This window comes from Macrobrachium rosenbergii, chromosome 48, assembly GCF_040412425.1.
Source record: "Macrobrachium rosenbergii isolate ZJJX-2024 chromosome 48, ASM4041242v1, whole genome shotgun sequence".
Classification (NCBI taxonomy): Eukaryota; Metazoa; Arthropoda; class Malacostraca; order Decapoda; family Palaemonidae; genus Macrobrachium; species Macrobrachium rosenbergii.
The window spans coordinates 11,513,794-11,535,501 of NC_089788.1; the positions used below are offsets into that span (position 1 = coordinate 11,513,794).

Consider the following 21,708-nt stretch of genomic DNA (forward strand, 5'->3'; position numbering starts at 1 on the left):
GCAACGTGACCTACGGCTTATTGTGGAATATGAACCACATTATAGCGAGAAATTAATTTCTATCACCAGAAATAAATTCCTCTAAGAGAGAAGAGAGAGAGAGAGAGAGAGAGAGAGAGAGAGAGAGAGAGAGAGAGAGAGAGAGAGAGAGAGAGAGAGAGAGAGAGAGATTTGTGTTTTTCAAAGGATGCTTATACATCAGAATGAATAAAAAGTAATGACTGAACGGATCAGGACAAGCGCCGTCGGAGTTATTATTTCAAGGATAATATTACAACCTGGCAGAACTTCATAAGAGACGAACCGAAAGCAAATAATTCTTGCAGTGACTACAACTACTAATAGTATTACTGCTAACAATAAAAATAATATGCTCTGCTAAAAGGAATGGCAGCATCAGTGGAATTGATTTTATACGAGGTCTCTTCTAAAATCAATTCACCGGTGCTGCAATTCTTAAAAGAAGGCCTGCTCCCTTCAAATAAATAAATAAATAATAATAATAATAATAATAATAATAATAATAATAATAATAATAATAATAATAATAATATGAACTCCTAAGGACTTCTAAGAAGGCAGGATGCAACCCGGAACCCCACACTGTAAATACCACACAGTCGAATAGGATGACTGAGATAGAATATAATAATAATAATAATAATAATAATAATAATAATAATAATAATAATAATAATAATAATAATAATAATAATAATATGGACTCCTAAGAACTCCTAAGGAGGCAGGATGCAACCCGGAACCCCACATTACAAATACCACCCAGTCGAATAGGATGACTGAGATAGAAATAAAAATAATAATAATAATTTTGCTCGTATTTAAGGTCAGACCACGAAACTTGCATTTCAAGTCAGTGGCCCCTGTAGCCTTGTTCCACATGAATAGAGGTGTAACTTCTGAACAAATTAAATTAAGGAATAAACCAAACTCCCCCTCAAAGGAGAGAGAAAAGATAAAAAGAAATATATGATTTTTCTGTATCTATCATCGGCACTACCAACACCACCACTAGAGGACAAAAAAAAAAAAAAAAAAAAAAAAAAAAAAATTTTTTTTTTTACTAAAGCTATTAGTATGCTGGAGCTAACTTATCGTAATTATAAACCGGACAATATCACATTTTACGAATGTTCGCATATTTGGGAGGGGAAAATGTTGGTCGGTCGTGCTATGAATGTTTGCCTGGGAAAAACCGCCGAGACTCATACATATGCATGTTGGGACGTAAGGATTTATCGAATGTGAAAGAAAAATTTTTTTTTTTTTTTTCACTTTTTTAATTTTTACTTTTAATGCAGATTTTGATCGTGAGTGCTTGAAAGCTATTGGAAGTTCGTTAATTAAGGTGGAAATGTTTAGCAAATTTTTTTTTTTTTTTTACTTTTTTGTAACATGTATCGGAGATATGTTCATTTTTCGTGGTACATGTTACAGTCTTGTATGGTTCAATTAACTGTACTGGATTCCAGAGCGAATTTCCTGCTGGAATCCATTTTTCATTGTGCGAGAGTCGGGGTTTATTTGTTAGTGATATGAACAAAAAGGTTGTGAAAAGTTCTTACTTTTACTTAAGTGTGTTTTATTTATTTATTAATATGTTTTTTTTTTGTTATGTTATTCCGGGAAGACCAAAATATTCATCATATTTTGTCAAAGTGCTTTTAATTATACAGTCTGTTTGTCTTCTCTCTCTCTTTCTCTAATGCATATATTCCCGTAGGGGGGGGGCTGTGCTGTCAGTGCACCTCAAGTGGTGCACTGTAAGCATTACTTAAGGTTCTTTGCAACGTCCCCTCGGCCCCTAGCTGCGACCCCTTTCATTCCTCTTACTGTACCTCCATTCATATTCTTTCTTCCATCTTACTTTCCACCCTCTCCTAACGATTGATTCATAGTGCGACCGCGAGGTTTTTCTCTTGTTACACCTTTCAGACCTTTCGACTCTCAATTTTCCTTTCAGCCCTGAATGACCTCATAGGTCCCAGTGCTTGGCATTTGGCCAGAACTCTATATTCCAGTCTAATGTTAATATACACACACACACACACACACACACACACACACACACACACACACATATATATATATATATATATATATATATATATATATATATATATATATATATATATATTCGTGTGTGTGCTATATATGCACATGGGCGTTTGCATGTTCGTGTACCTTAATATGTAAGTATAACAAAACCACGTTTGTGTAAGGAATGAAACTTCCTAATCAGACCAGTGTTACAAAACTCCAATCACCTATCTTGGTGATGGATTGATTTCGATTATAAAGCCCAAAATCTGAACTCGACATGAACATGTACAGCAGGGTCAAAATGAACTTGCATCTCTCTTGAGAGCCAAATGGATCAAGTCGACTGGTTACTACGGCATCTAAACCAAGCCCGGTATCGAACCCTGGTTGGGCAGATGCTCTTGCTAGTTATAATACCCTTCAGAGTCAATTGTTAACAAGGTAAAATGAATTTAGTAGTAAGTTATATTTGTTTCTAAATGAATACTGTGTAAAAAAAGTCACACAAACACACATATAAATTATATATATATATATATATATATATATATATATATATATATATATATATATATATATATATATATATATATATAATTAATATATATACATATATATATATATATAATTAATATATATACATATATATATATATATATATATATATATATATATATATATATATATATATATATATATACATGCGCACACACACACACACACACACACACACACATATATATATATATATATAAATGTGTGTGTTTGTTTGTGTATAATCTCGCCCCAGTTACTTGACGCATTTATTTAAAAAAGTACACGGCTTGTATATATTTTAGAAATCATAATTTGTTCATAGTAATGAAACACAGGGTATTATTGTGAATTCGTCTGCCAGCCCAAATAAAAGATAACAGCAACTCCTTTCAGTCTGTAAATGCACTCACAGACCGAACCCAGAACGGTACCTTTTGGCAACTTTGCCATTTACAGAAACTTATTTTGTGGGACGGTTAAAATGAAACATCGCAACTGCCTCTGCCACTTATTTACTAATTGCTTCCTTTCCCGTTTCCCTTATTAGAGTGGAGATATTTCCAAAGGGGTGGGATGGACGTGGTTGTACCAGGGTTAAGCCGTGGCATTCTTTTCTCCTTTTTATTTATTTATTTACTTTTTTGTTTCTCTGAGCATGGCCTGAAAAAAAAAGTAAAAAATGCTCCGAAGTTTCTTTAGCGCAAGCAGTAGAGTTTTCTGTACAGCGTATGATCAAGGCCACCGAAAATAGATCTATCGTTAGGTGGCTCGGTATAATGCTGTATGAGCCACGGCCCATGAATCTTTAACCACGGCCCTGTGGTGGCCTGTCCTAGATAGTTGCCAGATGCACGATTATGGCTAACTTTAACTTTAAATACAATAAAACTACCGAGGCTAGAGGGCTGCAATTTGGTATATTTGATGATTGGAGGGTAGATGATCAACATACCAATTTGCAGCCCTCTAGCCTTAGTAGTTTTTAAGATATGAGGGCGGACGGACAGGCAAAGCCGGCACAATAGTTTTCTTTTACAGAAAACTAAAAAACGTATTAGGTGACATGTCTCATTGGCTTTCACACATAATATAAAATTGTGAGGGGTTACCGAGATTGTTTGGTTTAGATTAAGCTGTCTTGATACCAGCGCGAGACCCGTTCCAGAGTTTACATCGTAAGTTAGCAATGTATAAGATGCTTGGTGTGGACATCTGGACCCAGCTAACCAAGCAAAATCAGTTACCAAGAGCTATACATACATACATATATATATATATATATATATATATATATATATATATATATATATATATATATACACACAGCATATATGAATGTAATTTAATGTAATACACCAGTATAAATATAAAGATAAAAAGGCTCATTTTTCTTCATATACTATATATATTTATACTGTATATTTATATATATATATATATATATATATATATATATATATTTATATATATATATATATATATATATATAATATTTACTATATATATTATATATATAATATATAATTATATATGTTATATATATATATATAATATATATATATATATAATATATATATATATATATATATATATATATATATATATATATATATATATATATATATATATATATATATATATATATATATATATATATAAGAATGAAGTGTAAGTGTATTATTGGTGGACCATACTATACTGTAATTCAGTAGTTACATGTGATACATATATTTTAGATTGTTAGATTTACAGCTTCATCATTTGTTCTAGTAAAGTTATTAATCAACTAACACTGTCTTCTTCCTCGTTTCAGGGATTTATCAGGGAACGGGATCACTCGGCTGCCGGCGGGAGTTCTTTCCCACCTTCACATCCTCGAAAAACTGTGAGTTTTCCTGAACACTTTAAAGTTTGATTTTTGTTTTTCCATTTTAGTGTTACGACGTTTACTGTGAGTTTTCCTGAACACTTTAAAGTTTGATTTTTGTTTTTCCATTTTAGTGTTACGACGTTTACTGTGAGTTTTCCTGAACACTTTAAAGTTTGATTTTTTTTCCCATTCTAGTGTTGTGGAGTTTTCCTCTGTCGTGTAAGTTTGTGTACGTTATTTTAAGGCATATTAAATGAATTACTTGGGAATATTTTAACGTCTCGTATGTACTTTGGGTTGAAAAGATTTATTTTGAATTTTCGTGATGTACGTTTGGATATTATATGGTTCGTTTTGTAGTTTCCCTTCAGAGTACAATTTATTATTATCATTATTTGAAGGAAATAGACCCCCCTATTAAACAGGTCTTATCGACAAGGATGGCTGTGTCATGCGAATTTATCTTATAAAGAGTCTTTTCTATTTTCATTTCGATTCGCTTCTCAGGCTCAGCGATGTTTGTCAGCAACATCCTTTTTCCAATATGAATATTGGCCAGTTGCTGACCAACATCGCTGAGCCTGAAAAGCGAATTATAAGGAAAATAGAAGTGACCTTTTATAAGATGAATTTGCATAATACGGCCATGCTTCAATAAGACATATTATTATTATTATTATTATTATTATTATTATTATTATTATTATTATTATTATTATTATTATTATTATTATTATTATTATTATTCAGAACATGAACCCTATTGATAAGGGACCAGCCCGCAGGGGCTATTTGCGTGCGAAAGAACATGTTCATGAGTGTGTCTCTTCTTAATGTTGACTGTGTAGTAAAACTGATAACACGGCATCTCGGTTTAATGGTCTGTGGGGTGTCACTGTCTTGGAGTCAGGAAAACGGGTTTTTAGTTTCTTAAGTGTTCAATGCATCAAGAGAATTTTGTATTTATAGCTGTGATATCAGCAAGTGTTAGTATTGCAAGATAATCCTGTGTAAACAGATCATTGTCTGTGAAGCAGAGGGCATTGTAAACCAGTGCATATACACAGACTCATATATATATATATATATATATATATATATATACTGTATATATATATATATATATATATATATATATATATATATATATATATATATATATATATATATATATATATATATTATAATCTTTGTGTATGTATATACCAATATGAACATACACACAAACAAAGCCTGCTGCGTCTTCTGCTGTACTGTGTGTGGCTGTGCTGTGCTGTGCTGTGCTGTGCTGTGCGAGACCTCAGATGGAGAGACTGCCAAGTTCTGCTGAAATCCTTTCGTTTCCTTTCAAACAAAAACCGATTTTGTGACATCAGATAGAAACGTCGGACTTCTGACAGGTCTGGGATTGAATCCATTTTCTCGTCTCTTTCTTGTTACACGATGGCGGGGAAAGAACGCACTTGGCACGCACTCTTGCGCGTGCGCAGGCGCTCTGTAGGGGGAAAGCCCCCACCCCGCACCCCAGCCTGCCCCCCGTCGCTTTCTTTCTTTCTCTAGCCGAAAAGGAGTGATTCATCTCTTGAAGTGTCTTTTCAGTCCTTAAGGAGGATGAAATGTGTCCTCTGTTAATCTCATTTCTCTCATTTTTCCTTCTTTCGCTTTTTCATTCTATATATATATATATATATATATATATATATATATATATATAATGTGTGTTTGTGTGTGTATGTGTGTATATATATGTTTGAAAATATATATATATATATATATATATATATATATATATATATATATATATATATATATATATATATATATATATATATATATATATATATATATATATATATAATGTATGTATGTAATGGGAATGTACCTCTCTCTCTCTCTCTCTCTCTCTCTCTCTCTCTCTCTCTCTCTCTCTCTCTCTCTCTCTCTCTCTGGTCTTTATCCGTCCGATTTTTCCTTGTAAAGGTTACTGGTGGAATCGTCAGTGTAAAAGAGTAGCCAGATACTGTATTTTGATGCAGTGAGAATAAAATCACTCATAGGTTCAGACTTGTATCATTCCATATGGTCCTTGTTGACCCCAACAGTGACTTCGGTACCTGGTAGTTACGCGACTCTTTAATAAGTCAGAGGTTGGATTGGAAAGAGGAAGAAAAGAAGAGAGAAAAGCAATAACAAACAAGAACAATCACGTCTCGATGAAACTCAAAATCTCTCTCTCTCTCTCTCTCTCTCTCTCTCTCTCTCTCTCTCTCTCTCTCTCTCTCTCTCGTCTTTTATCCACACACATTTTTTTTTTATATTTGTGCGTGCCATTGCCATGTTTACCATTTCCTTTTCCGCTCTCTTAAGCGATATGCTATTTGTCACATGATTTAGCTTCAACAGCGGAGTTGTGTGTAACCCTTCCCTTGGAAATGCCTAGTAATTACTAACAAAAGAACAATAAAACTGTACAAACTGTTGCCTGACCAGAGAGAGAGAGAGAGAGAGAGAGAGAGAGAGAGAGAGAGAGAGAGAGAGAGAGAGCGAGAGCGAGAATATTTTTACGAGTAATCTATTCCTTGGAAATGCAGAGTAATTAAATAACAAAACAATAACACTGTACAAACTGTTGCCTGACGAGAGAGAGAGAGAGAGAGAGAGAGAGAGAGAGAGAGACAGAGAGAGAGAGAGAGAGAGAGAGAGAGAGGGAGAGTAGTTTTACGAGTAATCTATTCCTTGGAAATGCAGAGTAATTAAAAAACAAAAGAACAATAACACTGTACAAACTGTTGCCTGACGAGAGAGAGAGAGAGAGAGAGAGAGAGAGAGAGAGAGAGAGAGAGAGAGAGAGAGAGAGAGAGAGAGAGAGAGTATTTTTACGAGAAATCTATTCCTTGGAAATGCAGAGTAATTAAAAAACAAAAGAACAAAAAAAACTGTGCAAACTGTTGCCTGACGAGAGAGAGAGAGTTAGTATTATTACGAGTAATCTATTCCTTGGAAATGCAGAGTAATTAAAAAAACAAAAGAACGAAAAAACTGTACAAACTTTTGCCTGACGAGAGAGAGAGAGAGAGAGAGAGAGAGAGAGAGAGAGAGAGAGAGAGAGAGAGAGAGAGAGAGAGTTAGTATTTTTACGAGTAATCTATTCCTTGGAAATGCAGAGTAATTAAAAAAACAAAAGAACGAAAAAACTGTACAAACTGTTGCCTGACGAGAGAGAGAGAGAGAGAGAGAGAGAGAGAGAGAGAGAGAGAGAGAGAGAGAGAGAGAGTTAGTATTTTTACGAGTAATCTATTCCTTGGAAATGCAGAGTAATTAAAAAACAAAAGAACAAAAAAAAACTGTACAAACTGTTGCCTGACGAGAGAGAGAGAGAGAGAGAGAGAGAGAGTATTTTTACGAGTAATCTATTCCTTGGAAATGCAGAGTAATTAAGAAACAAAAACAAAAGATGGTACAAACTGTTGCCTGACCAGAGAGAGAGAGAGAGAGAGAGAGAGAGAGAGAGAGAGAGAGAGAGAGAGAGAGAGAGAGAGAGAGAGAGAGTATTTTTACGGGTAATCTATTCCTTGGAAATGCAGAGTAATAAAAAAAATGGTACAAACTGTTGCCTGTCCAGAGAGAGAGAGAGAGAGAGAGAGAGAGAGAGAGAGAGAGAGAGAGAGAGAGAGAGAGAGTGGTGTGTGTACTTTTAAAGGAAGGAAAAGTCATAACGAATGTGTTTGTTTACCGCTTGGCCTGACCCATTTAGCTGTAACAGCGCCGTTCTAATTAGGGGTGAAAAATAATTGCGCGATATATGACGCCATGAACCAAAGTTCATTAAGGATCTATTCATAATTATCTTCGAGTATTGGTTCCCGTTTTTCTGTGTTTACCTTTTTGGGTCTCTGAGTTTTTTTTACGTTTGTTTATGCAAGTCTGATATCAGCCGTCGTTAATATCTGAAGTCGGTTGTATTTGTTTCGTTACTGGTTGCATTTTTCATAATTTAGGTAATGGGCTTTCAGTGCATTGTCATAACGTCGTGACAGCTGTGTGAGTGATGTAGGCTACTGGTTACGTTGTTGCATTTATAACTACATACAGTGGTGCGTGCAAAGTTTGTTAATATGTAGTTTTATGATCCATTTTTGTGGCATTTCATGTTCATATAAAAAATTGTTGATGTTCATATAAAGATTCTGTACATAAAGTGAAAGAATGTATGGCTGTATTGATCTTTACTGCTCATGATGTGGTTGGAACTTGGCCAGTGAATGAATGAATGAATGGATTTATTGATCTTTAATGCTCATGATGTGCCTGGAACTTGGCCAGTGAATGAAAGAATGAATGGCTTTATTGATCTTTGACTGGCTTTATTGATTTTAATGCTCATGATGTGGTTGGAGCTTGGCCAGTGAATGAATGAATGGCTGTATTGATCTTGACTGCTCATGATGTGGTTGGAACCTGGCCAGTGAATGAATGAATGGCTTTATTGATCTTTGACTGGCTTTATTGATCTTTAATGCTCATAATGTGGCTGGAACTTGGCCAGTGAAGGATTGAATGGCTTTATTGATCGTTACTGCTCATGGTGTGGTTGGAACTTGGCCAGTGAATGAATGAATGGCTTTGTTGATCATTACTGCTCAAGATGTGCTTGCAACTTGCCCAGTGAATGAATGAATGAATAGCTTTATTGATCTTTGACTGGCTTTATTGATCTTTATTGCTTATGATATAGCTGGAACTTGGCCAGTGAATGAATGAATGGCTTTATTGATCTTTACTGCTCATGATGTGCTTGTAACTTGGCCAGTGAATGATTGAGTGGCCTTATTGATCATTACTGCTCATGATGTGCTTGGAACTTGGTCATGAATGAATGATTGGCTTTATTGATCTTCACTGCTCATGATGTGTTTGCAACTTGGCCAGTGAATGAATGAATGGTTTTATTGATCTTTACTGGTCATGATGTGCTTGTAACTTGGCCAGTGAATGATTGAGTGGCCTTATTGATCATTACTGCTCATGATGTGCTTGGAACTTGGTCATGAATGAATGATTGGCTTTATTGATCTTCACTGCTCATGATGTGTTTGCAACTTGGCCAGTGAATGAATGAATGGCTTTATTGATCTTTACTGGTCATGATGTGCTTGTAACTTGGCCAGTGAATGATTGAGTGGCCTTATTGATCATTACTGCTCATGATGTGCTTGGAACTTGGCCATGAATGAATGATTGGCTTTATTGATCTTCACTGCTCTTGATGTGTTTGCAACTTGGCCAGTGAATGAATGAATGGCTTTATTGATCTTTACTGCTCATGATGTGCTTGCAACTTCAGTGAGTGAATGAATAACTGTATTGATCTTTACTGCTCATAATGTGCTTGCAACTTCAGTGAGTGAATGAATAACTGTATTGGTCTTTACTGCTCATGATGTGGTTGCAACTTGGTCAATGTCTGAATGATTGATTTTATTGATCTTTACTGCTCGTGATTTGCTTGCAGCTTGGCCAGTGAATGAATGAATGGGTGTATTGATCTTTGCTGCTCATGATGTGCATGCAACTTGGCCATCTCAGCTGGCTCGAATGGTTAGTGCTGTCTTTCTTCCAAACCGACGACTGCCACACTGAGGCCAGGTCAGCGGAGACGGGTAGGTGCCATGGTCTACCCTGTATAGTTCTAACAGTACAGAAATCTCAATTTTGCTGCGTCACATACCCTCTTGGCATGCAGAGATGTCCTTCCTCGTCCCTGTTTTGCGCCCTTGATTCTTATTACAGAAGGAACTATTTTTGTCCACCTCCTCCATTGCAAGGCTTTGTTTTTGAGTGGTCAAATTGCGCAGTGAATAGGGAGCTCCAAGTCTTCGCCTTGTCTATTAAAAGTGGGCAAAGACTGCCGAGTTTTTTAATCCCATTAATGAAATCTCATTATGCTAGGTTAGGAGGTATTCTCTCTCTCTCTCTCTCTCTCTCTCTCTCTCTCTCTCTCTCTCTCGCCGTAGGGGGTAGTTTCGTAAGTGCACCTCACGCGGTGCACTGTAGGCGTTACGTAAGGTTCTTTGCGGCATCCCCTCGGCCCCTAGCTGCAACCCCTTTCATTTCTTTTACTGTACCCCCGTTCATATTGTCTTTCTTCCCTCTTATTTTTCACAATTTCTTGACAATTGTTTCATAGTACAACTGAGAGGTTTTCCTCCTGTTACACCTTTCAGACCGTAAGACTACCAATTTCCCTTTCAGCGCTGAATGACGTCATAGGTCCCAGCGCTTGGCCTTTGGCCTAAATTCTATATTCCTTTCTCTCTCTCTCTCTCTCTCTCTCTCTCTCTCTCTCTCTCTCTCTCTCTCTCTATATATATATATATATATATATATATATATATATATATGTGTGTGTGTGTATATGTATATATATATATATATATATATATATATATATATATATATATATATATATATATATATATATATATATATATGGGCTGTATTTTCCTCGTCGTTCTCCCTTACTGTCAAGTGAAACTATGAAAGTGTACTGTATTTATAGCCTGCCCTCAAAGGAAGGTGGCCGAACATAATGGAAAAGGGAAAATTGTTCACCACTGAAAAATTTATTGTCATTTTATTGCTGGGCTTCTTTTTTAGTTTTCTTCGGAGTGGTCGGTGTGGCTGTCTTTTTGTGGGTGTTTGTGAGAGTGTATGTCACAGAGAGAGAGAGAGAGAGAGAGAGAGAGAGAGAGAGAGAGAGAGAGAGAGAGAGAGAATTCAAAACGATCATTGGTTATTCCAGATTTTTGGCACTACATAACTGAATGACGTAGCTTTCATTGCAAGATACTGTGGTGAGGAGACTCATTATTATGTAATTTTTGAGGATATTGTTGCTCATAGGTCTTCCATACTTATAAAGGTACATTGCATTATTTAAGGATACTATATTATCCACAATGAGATCATTTTCCATTTTAATAAAAAAAATTTTATGAAGAAATACAAAGGAGTATTTGGAGAGGAACACTTGGAGCGTGCAAACCCACCTCCAGCTCCCTCTCCAATTACCTATATTCGCCTCTAAATTACGGGATTAAATTCCAGATCACAATTGCTTCATTATTGAAAAAAAGGCTTTTGTTGTAAAATGGGTAGAACGTTACGGAGCGGAAGGGAAGCGTGCTTATATAAAAAAAATTTTTTCGGAATTCAGGGTAAAATTTTGCTTAATTTTCACTTCCTCATTTTTGGATTTTACTTTTTCTCATTTTTTCATTAAAATCGTGAATAGGCAACAGTTTCTTTATAAAAGATTTGTAGCTCCTAGTCATTAATATTCCTTTGATATCTGGAGTACACTTTTTAAGATTCTTAGGTTGTTGATAAAACAATATTTATTAGTATAAAAGCGTAAGTTTATCTAAAAGTGACTTTTTTCAACGTAACATCAAAGAGAGTAGACTAATCTTATATCTGTTTCCGTTACAATTTTCCATTTAATCATGACTGATGTATTTATTATTTATGACTATATTCGTAGTAGGTTAATAGGTTTGATTATCTACATTGAAATTAATGAAATTTCTGATGGTTTCCGTGTCAGTGTTGAAAGCGTTACTCACAATTTGAATTGAACAATGAATTATGGAAGTACGCATCCATAACAGTTTAATAATTGTGATTGTGTTAGTTTAATGCAACGAGATAACATCTAATGCTTTGCTTAGCTGTCCTTGCATATATTGATATCGCAAGGTGCAATTGAGAATTATCTTTTAATTAAACTTCCCCTAACGGCTGCCTCTAATGTATCGGCAGCGGGGAAAAAGTATTAATTTGATTTAAGCTACACATCAAAATATGATACGTGTTTCCCAGCCACCCTTCGGGATTGGAACCCGGGATTACCTGACGTCATTTAGAAGAAATCCCCGGCTCTCAAGTATTTGGGGGATTTCTCCTCGGGCACGGAGGTGGAGGTGGGGAGGTATTGGGGAAGGGGGGGAGAGGAGGAGGAGGAGGGGGAGTAGGATCATGCTGAATTGGGGAAAGTTGAGGATTTATGTCTTGAAGTAGGGATATACTTCCCGCTATCTCTCTCTTTATATGCTCGTTTAGGATCGTTGCTCTCTCTCTCTCTCTCTCTCTCTCTCTCTCTCTCTCTCTCTCTCTCTCTCTCTCTCTCTCTCTCTCTCACACACACACACACACACAAACTAGTTTTGTGTGAAAAAAGTCACAAGCACTTATTTTTCTCATTCTGGGTCTCCGTCTTTGAAAACTGCCTTTTGTTGGGTCGTAGTGACGTCAGTGCACCTCACGCGGTGCACTGTAGGCATTATTGAAGGTTCTGTGCAGCGTCACTTCGGCCCCTAGCTGCATCCCCTTTCATTCCGTTTACTGTACTTCCGTTGATAGTCTGTTTCTTCCATCTTACTTTCCACTCGCTCCTAATAATTGTTTCATGGTGCAACTGCGATTTGTTTTTTTTTTACAACTTAAGAAAAATCTTTCTACAGTCAATTTCCCTTTCATTGCTGAATGACTTTATAGGTCCCAGCGCTTGGTCTTTGGTCTAAATTTTATTTACCATTCCATTAAATGGTACCAGCCTCATTTACCGAGTTCAGTTGTAGGGTAAGTGATTTAGGCAAATTTCACGAAAATAAAGTCATGGTTTCTCTGTTGACTTAAGCGGTGAATTAAGAACCTTGTGGGTAGTCGACTGTTATGGGTCGACGCCGAGGGCAAAGAGAGAAAAATAACGAACGTGAGTGATCACTACTCCACCAAAATTCCATTATGTCTTAAATAGAGCCTCAGATAGGTGATCAGCATCCTACCAGGTTAGAACCATTTATCAAATCTTTATTTCATGTGTCCTCGCGTTTCCGTTTAAACAAGTCTTGTATCAAAGGACAAAAGGAGTAGATTCTCTCTCTCTCTCTCTCTCTCTCTCTCTCTCTCTCTCTCTCTCTCTCTCTCTCTCTCTCTCTCTCACATACACACACAGAGATTAGTCCAAACTTGCATCAAAGAAGCGACCCGAAGTATTTCTTCTGCCTCCTCAAACCAGTCTTGTAAAAAAAAAAGAAAATGGGGAAAGATTACAACTCTCTCTCTCTCTCTCTCTCTCTCTCTCTCTCTCTCTCTCTCTCTCTCTCTCTCTCTGACGAATCCTTTGTGTCTACTGCCTTTGGCACCGTCTTCCTTTCTTTCTTGTCTCTTCGCATTGTGTAATAGGATGGGTTCTGGTAATGAGGCTTTTGTTGCAAGGTTTCCCGTCGTTCCGGTGAATCCTTGCCATCTCCGCTTCAAGTTTTCTCTCTGTTTTATTTTGATTTATATTTTCGTTTGTTTTCTTCTTTGTTTCTTCAAGGTTTCTTGTTTTATTGTGACTTATTTTTATTTGTTTTCTTTTGGTGTTTCTTCAAAGTTTCTTGTTTTATTATGACTTACTTTCATTTATTTTCTCTATTTGTTTCTTCAAGGTTTCTTTTTTCATTATGACCTATTTTCATTTATTTTTTCTATGCGTTTCTTTCAAGTTTCTTGTTTTATTATGACGTATTTCTATTTATTTTCTTTGTGTTTCTTCAAAGTTTCTTGCCAAGAGGTTGAAGAACATCGTCGTTGTGTCATAAATGATAGTAATTCCTGCGATTACTGTGAGAATAATGCAAGACCGATTTCTCAAGCAAAAACAGGTCCTGTTAGATTCAAGTACTGAATTATGTGCCTGGTAGTTAGTAGATTGTTGTGGGATGTAGCCAGTGTGAAGAAGGGCAAGGGACTGTGGACTTCACTCCTAAAAAGTCTTGTTGTGACCGGAAGTTGTTCACAGCTCTAGAGGTGTCTCCTCAAATGGGAAATGTAGAATTTAAAGTAGCAGTAATATTGTCATTATAAATTTGAAAGCAATGTTAAGCAATAGTATTGAAAGCAAAACAGAATCAGCGTATTGTAAACCTTACACACAGAGAGAGAGAGAGAGAGAGAGAGAGAGAGAGAGAGAGAGAGAGAGAGAGAGAGAGAGAGAGAGAGAGAGAGAGAGTTGGGGAACCGCCCTTGTGTAATCCATTGTTTTTCTGCATTCGTCATTAACTGTATTTTAGTGTATACAAAAGCTGATGTCATAGTCCATTTGATTTAATTGTCAAGTGATGAAGTCCATGGGAAGCCGGTAGTGTGCTGGTTATATTTCGTAATTGTTTAGGATTTGCTGGATAGGCTGCATTGTGCTCTGTTTTTGCATATTATCGTGTTATCGTTGCTGTTGTGGTACCATCATCATTATCATCATCATTACTATACGATTTTGCTTTATTATTTTGTATATTTGATCGTTGTTGCTATGTAAGATTGTGGGTTATTATTATTATTTTGTGAATAAACTTTGTTTGATTTTGTTCTCTCCGAAATTATTGTTATTCTTTCTGTTTCCCACGGGGGGGTGGGGTTAGTGGTGGAGCCTTCTGTGCACCTTATGCGGTGCACTGTAGGCATTACTTACGGTTCTTTGCAGCGTCCCTTCAGACCCTGGCTTCAACCCCTTTCATTCCTTTTACTATACCTCCGGTCATATTCTCTTTCTTCCCTCTTACTTTCCACCCTCTTTTAGCAATTGTTTCATTGTGCAACTGCGAGGATTTCCCCCCTGTTACACCTTTCAAACCTTTTCACTCTCAGTTTCCCTTTCAGCGCTGAGTGACCTCATAGGTCCCAGCGCTTGGCTTTTGGCCTAAATTCTTTATTCTGTTCTCTTCTCTTCTATTCTATTCTATTCTGTTTATCATCAAAGTTTATATTTAGAAATTTGTGTTAACCAACCTGTAAGTCTCAATTTGGGGTTGGAGGGTCGCCACTGCTGGGTCGGGTCCCCGGGTCTGAGGGACCTCTTTAATTCCCCATAAGCATTTCGACGCTGAATCACACGTAGTTTCACCTAACGAGGACCTAATTGCCACCCTCCCCCTCCTCCTAAACCCCAGCCCATTCCTCCTTGCTTTTATAAATATCCCCCTCCCCCAAACCCCCTCCCATTTCTCCTTACCATTCCTCTCCTTTAGTTACCCTGAACATTCCCCCTCTTCGCTGATAAATATCCCCACTCCCGCTCCCTCCTCCCCTGACTTCCATCATCATTCCCGTTACTGATAAATCTCCCCCTACCTCGTCCCCTCCCCTAAACCCCCTGCCCCATTCCTCTTGCAATCATTCCCCACCCTGAGCTACTCTGAACATTTCCTCCCTTTACCGATAAATCCCCCTTCCCCTCCCTCGCCTTCTACCCTTTCCTTCCACCAACATTCCCCTCGCCACACTTGAAATTCCCCTCACTGGTAAATCCCCCCTCGGCCCTCTCCTCCCCTAAACTCCCGCCCATTCCTCCTTGTCATTCCCCTCCCTGAGCTACTTAACATTTCCTCCCTTCACTCCTAAATCTCCCCCTTCTCTTTCCTCACCTTCTTCCCCAGACTTCCATCAACATTCCCCTCACTGATAAATCCCCCACCCAACTCCCCTTCCCCCATAAATCCCCACCAATTCCTCCTTGCCATTCCCCTCCCCCGCCCTCTTCCCCAGACTTCCATCAACATTCCGCTCACCAGACTTCACTGAAAATTTCCCTCACTGATAAATCCCCCCCTTGCCCCTCCCCTCCCTCCCTTCCCCCAAAATCCCTACCAATTCATCCTTGCCATTCCCCTCCCTGAACTACCCTGAACATTCCCCCTCCCTCGCCCTCCTCCCCAGGCTTCCATCAACATTCCCCTCACCGGACTTCACTCCAAATTCCCCTCACCGGGCTTCACTCCAAATTCCCCTCACGGCTTCACTCCAAATTCCCCTCACCGGGCTTCACTCCAAATTCCCCTCACCGGGCTTCACTCCAAATTCCCATCACCGGGCTTCACTCCAAATTCCCCGCACCGAACTTCACTCCAAATTTCCCACACCGGGCTTCACTCCAAATTCCCCTCACCGGGCTTCACTCCAAATTCCCCTCACCGGACTTCACTCCAAATTTCCCACACCGGGCTTCACTCCGAATTCCCCTCACCGGACTTCACTCCAAATTCCCCTCACCGGACTTCGCTCCAAATTCCCCTCACCGGGCTTCACTCCAAATTCCCATAACCGGACTCCACTCCAAATTCCCCTCACCGGGCTTCACTCCAAATTCCCTTCACCGGGCTTCACTCCAAATTCCCCTCACCGGACTTCGCTCCAAATTTCCCCTCACCGGGCTTCACTCCAAATTCCCATAACCGGACTCCACTCCAAATTCCCCTCACCGGGCTTCACTCCAAATTCCCCTCACCGGACTTCACTCCAAATTTCCCACACCGGGCTTCGCTCCAAATTCCCCTCACCGGGCTTCACTCCAAATTCCCTTCACCAGTTTTCACTCCGAATTCCCCTCACCGGACTTCACTCCAAATTCCCCTCACCGGACTCCTATCCCCTCGGAGGCATTGCTATCTCTCCATCGTGTCCCCTCCCAGTGGCGGCCATTTGCGTTAGTGTAATTACATTCGAGTTTATGGGAATAATGGAGCTCTATACCTTTCTATTGGCTGCCCATGTCCCAAGTAAAGTAGGTAGTCAGCCAGGCATTGTATTATTTCGGGTGCTGTGATATTGTATTGGTGTTGTATTTGTTGCTGCGGAGCTGTGCAGCAGCAGCAGCAGCATCAGCATGGCGGCGTCCAATTAAGGTTTTTATTTTGCTCGTCAGCACGATTTTGTGAGATTTAGGTAAGGGGGTGATTTGAGATTAGTGTGCGAGTGTGTGTGTGCTTGTGTGTGTGTGTGTGTGTGTGTGTGGGGCTGTTTCCGAGACATGGATTAGTGCGTTTATAGATTTGCTCAGTTTGGTAATTCGCATGTTTAGTTTATACGTTTATAAGGATTATATATATATATATATATATATATATATATATATATATATATATATATTTATTTATTTATTTATTTATTTATTTATTTATTTATTTATTTCGCCAGCCACCTTCTTTTCATGTAGAATTGGTGGATATGGAATGGAAGAGCTTCTGGCTACACAGACACATATAGTGTGTATATATATATATATATATATATATATATATATATATATATATATATATATATATATATATATATATATATATATATATATATATACACGATGAACTTATTATCAACTAAAAATTCACCTTCGGTAACATATATGAAAATATATTATTTCCGAGGTAGAGCGAATTGATATTAAAGACGTTTGTAGCTTAATGCTTGTATATGAATCACGGTGATGTGATAAAATTTCATTCATATATATGCATATATATATATATATATATATATATATATATATATATATATATATATATATATATATGTGTGTGTGTGTGTGTGTGTATGTAATGTGTGTGTATGTATGTATGTGTGTGTGTTTTAATATCAAACCCGGATGAGTTTTAATTGTAGTGAAATTAAAAGACTCAGATAAGAAGCGAGTATGTCATTTTTCTCCATGTTTGCTGCGTCATACTTCAATCCCACGCATTTACACTCCCAAAGAGTCAACCTGTCCTCTCGAATAATGCAAAACTAAATCAGGCTGGAAGGGCAGCAACTTCTTGAGCATCTCAGTCTATGGCTTGCATGAGGAGAAAGATCATGGTAAATGTTAACGAGAAAATGGTTATGAGGGAAATCGTAAAACAACAAATGGAGCATTGAAAGCTGATATGATAGTAGATCGGAAGCATTTGAGTTGTATAGGTGTTTGGGATTAAATATAATAGAAGAAGAATAAGAGAAGAGATGAATCCCAATTAGGCAAAACGAAAAGGGTAACATGCTATGTGCTAAAGATTTAGGAGGCATTTGGAGAGTCTATTGTAGCCAAGGTCTGAATGTCTAATGGGATTGTTGAGCCAACGCTTCTGTGTGGAAGCGAAGTGATGATTTTGAATAGTAAGAAAGGGCGTACAGCTGTTGAGATGAACTGCCTGGATAGAGTATGCGATGGTAGGAAAATTGATAAGGTGAGAAATGTGGAATTGCATCCAGAGTGGGAAAAAGGTTAGCATTAGTGAAAGGATGGATCAGTTTTCCTTGAGATGGCTTGGTCATGTGGAAAGAATGGAGGTTCAAGTGCTTATAAGAAAAAAATTGATTGCAGGATACTGGTGCATATTGTGTAGAGATGTTCGACATGTCTCTCAGAGCTTTTGGCGGAAGTTAATGAAGTCATTTCTCTCTTTATGGGGTTCATCCATGACTTGGAAGTTGAAATATGAATATGGCAGTACCTGTTGTTTTGTTCATTCTATAGAGTCACCTCCAGTTATGAAAAATGGCGTAACGTTGTATATATGTATATATATATATATATATATATATATATATATATATATATATATATATATATATATATATATATATGCCGGTTAGTCATGTTTTTCCCTTGCAAATTCGCCACTTGACCTTTCACAGTGCATGCGAGGCCTGTTAGCTGTTTCATTTATATGTAATTATGAGAATAATTTGCATTTCATTCAAAAGCAAATAGCTCGGAATGAATAACTTTTGGCTGAAAGTGAGGGATATTCAGTTTTGCAGTCATTTTTGTTATTATTGTGGAAGTTGCCTCAAAGTCATGTTATTTTTTATTTTGTTGTCGACAAAATGGTTTTTATTATTATTATTATTATTATTATTATTATTATTATTATTATTATTATTATTATTATTATTATTATTAAGTATATAAAGGGTTACAGGTCAATGTGGGGAGAGGAGCAAAACCTTCTCCCCTAACAGCCAATCAAAATTCAGCTCCTCACCTCTCCAACAAGCGACCTGAGACCCTTTTATATTATTATTATTATTATTATTATTATTATTATTATTATTATTATTATTATTGTTGTTGATTCCATCTAATTCATAGAGAAGGTGGAAGATTTTGGTACCATTTTGCAAACCTTGAGGTCCTGACAGTCTCTATGATGTTGGTAAACCCCCTCCTCCCTCTCCCACTCCCCTCCCATCTCCCCCACCGCTCCGTTTTATTTAGTGTTGTGACCATCACTATTATTATTATTATTATTATTATTATTATTATTATTATTATTATTATTATTATTATTATTATTATTGTGTGGGTGTATTAGATTTCCATCCAATTCATATCAAAGGAAAAAGATTTTCATACCATTTTTTAAAATCTTACGGTCTTCAAAAAAAAAAATGGTCCTCACTGCCCGTATGATATTGGTAAATAAAAAAGTCCCCGCCCCCTCCCAACCCCACCCCTCACCAAGAATCACCCCTCCCACTTTTTTCCCCTCCCGTTCATTATCGCTCTCTCCTCTTCGTTATCACTTCTTCCCTTCTTGAGAGAGAGAGAGAGAGAGAGAGAGAGAGAGAGAGAGAGAGAGAGAGAGAGAGAGAAGCGGTTTAATTCCTCTCTTGACCTCTTGTGACTCGCCGAGGTAGGCGCTCTCGAAGCCTCTTCCGTCCGCTCAAAAGCACCCGGGGACCCTTTCAGAGGACACGCACGCAATTAGCGCCCTGGTTGAGAGAGAGAGAGAGAGAGAGAGAGAGAGAGAGAGAGAGAGAGAGAGAGAGAGAGAGAGAGAGAGAAATTGATTTCTTTGATGCCACGAGTATATCCTCATTTATATATTGTATACTGTTAGCGCCCTGGTTGATAGAGAGAGAGAGATTTGAAGCCATATATAAGTATTTCCTTAATTATATATTGTACACAGTTAGCGGCCTAATTAAGAGAGAGAGAGAGAAATTGATTTATTTGATGCTACGAGTATATCCTTAATTATATATTGTACGCAATTAGCGCCCTGGTTGAGAGAGAGAGAGATGTTTATTGGATGCTATGAGTATAACCTTAATCTTATACTGTATACAGCTAGCGCCCTGGCTGAGAGAGAGAGAGACAGAGAGATTTGTTGGATACTATGAGTATATCCTTAATCATATATTGTATACAGCCAGCGCCCTGGCTGAGAGAGAGAGAGAGAGAGAGAGAGAGAGAGAGAGAGAGAGAGAGAGAGAGAGAGAGAGAGAGATTGGTTTTTCGATGCAGTGGGTATATCCTTATTTATATTAGTTGCATAGAAGTATGAGGTGATTGATTGTAATCACGTGTCTACTCCATACATTTATACATCCATGAATGCTAATGAACAATGTGTATTTATTTTCTTGTATTAGGATAAAAATAACAAGATCATAAATTTTGGGTGGGGGCGCCATACGGAGTTGTGTTATTGTATATTTTAATATTGTCTTTATGTTTTTTTTTTTCATTTCCATCTCGTCGTCCTGTATTTAATTTCACTAGAAATGTTTATCGTTTGTTTTATAGTATTCCATTTCATTCTTTTTAACATTTCCTTCCTCTGTCATCCCGTATTTTTAATGTAACTAAAGGTAGTATTGTTACACAGACCACTTGTTTATGTCATATGTAATTGTGCATTTTTCAAAATATCCTTTTGATAAAGATATCTTTTTTTTGGTCACCAACTTTCTTTTTTGTAGTGATAGTTATTTCCTTTAGAAATTTAAAATTCTTTGTTTCTCCTTCGTAATCTCTACGTCAGTTTCCATTTCTTCCTTAATGTTATCAGCTTTCCCATTTCGTGTTTTTTGTTCTTGTTTCCTATGTTTTTCGAATTTTGTCCCTCCTTCATTATTCTTAATTCGCTTTTGTTTTTGTTGTCGTCTCTCTTCTTCCTCCATTCGTCTTTTTATCTCATTCACTTGAGTGTTCCCCTTCCCCCCAAGTCGCTCCTACTCCCCCACTTCCCTTTCCCCCACCCTCTCAACCTCTCGGTCCAACTCTTCTTGTTATGGTCGGTGGGAAGGCGCAACAGGTCCCGTCCTCTCCAACCCTTTGAAATCTCTCTCTCTCTCTCTCTCTCTCTCTCTCTCTCTCTCTCTCTCTCTCTCTCTCTCTCTCTTTGTGAAGCTTTTTGATGCACACTTCCCTTGGCTCTTTCCTCCTAAATGTTACGTTTTATGTCATTCTGCTTTATTTTTATAAGTATTATTTTTCATTTGAGCAGTTCTAGACTCTCAACGGAGTCCTTCGATAGATATGTCCTGAAAGGGAGAGATGAAAGCTTAAGCGAAGTAACGTTGAAGAAGGTGGACAGCTAAATGTGAAGAGAATAAAGAACTGAAGCGAAGTAACGTTGAAGAAGTTGGAC

At 37.5% G+C, this 21,708-nt stretch overlaps 1 protein-coding gene across 5 annotated transcripts in view; it reads left to right on the forward strand.

Moving 5' to 3' along the window:
• The window catches only part of Remo (Remoulade), a 502,829-nt gene that overhangs the window by 88,033 nt on the left and 393,088 nt on the right, over positions 1 to 21,708 (forward strand). For all 5 annotated transcript variants that reach the window (XM_067091346.1, XM_067091350.1, XM_067091348.1 and 2 more), the window contains one exon: positions 4,415 to 4,486. In XM_067091346.1, coding sequence (XP_066947447.1) covers positions 4,415 to 4,486 — 72 coding nt within the window. The remainder of the gene's footprint in view (positions 1 to 4,414; positions 4,487 to 21,708) is intronic.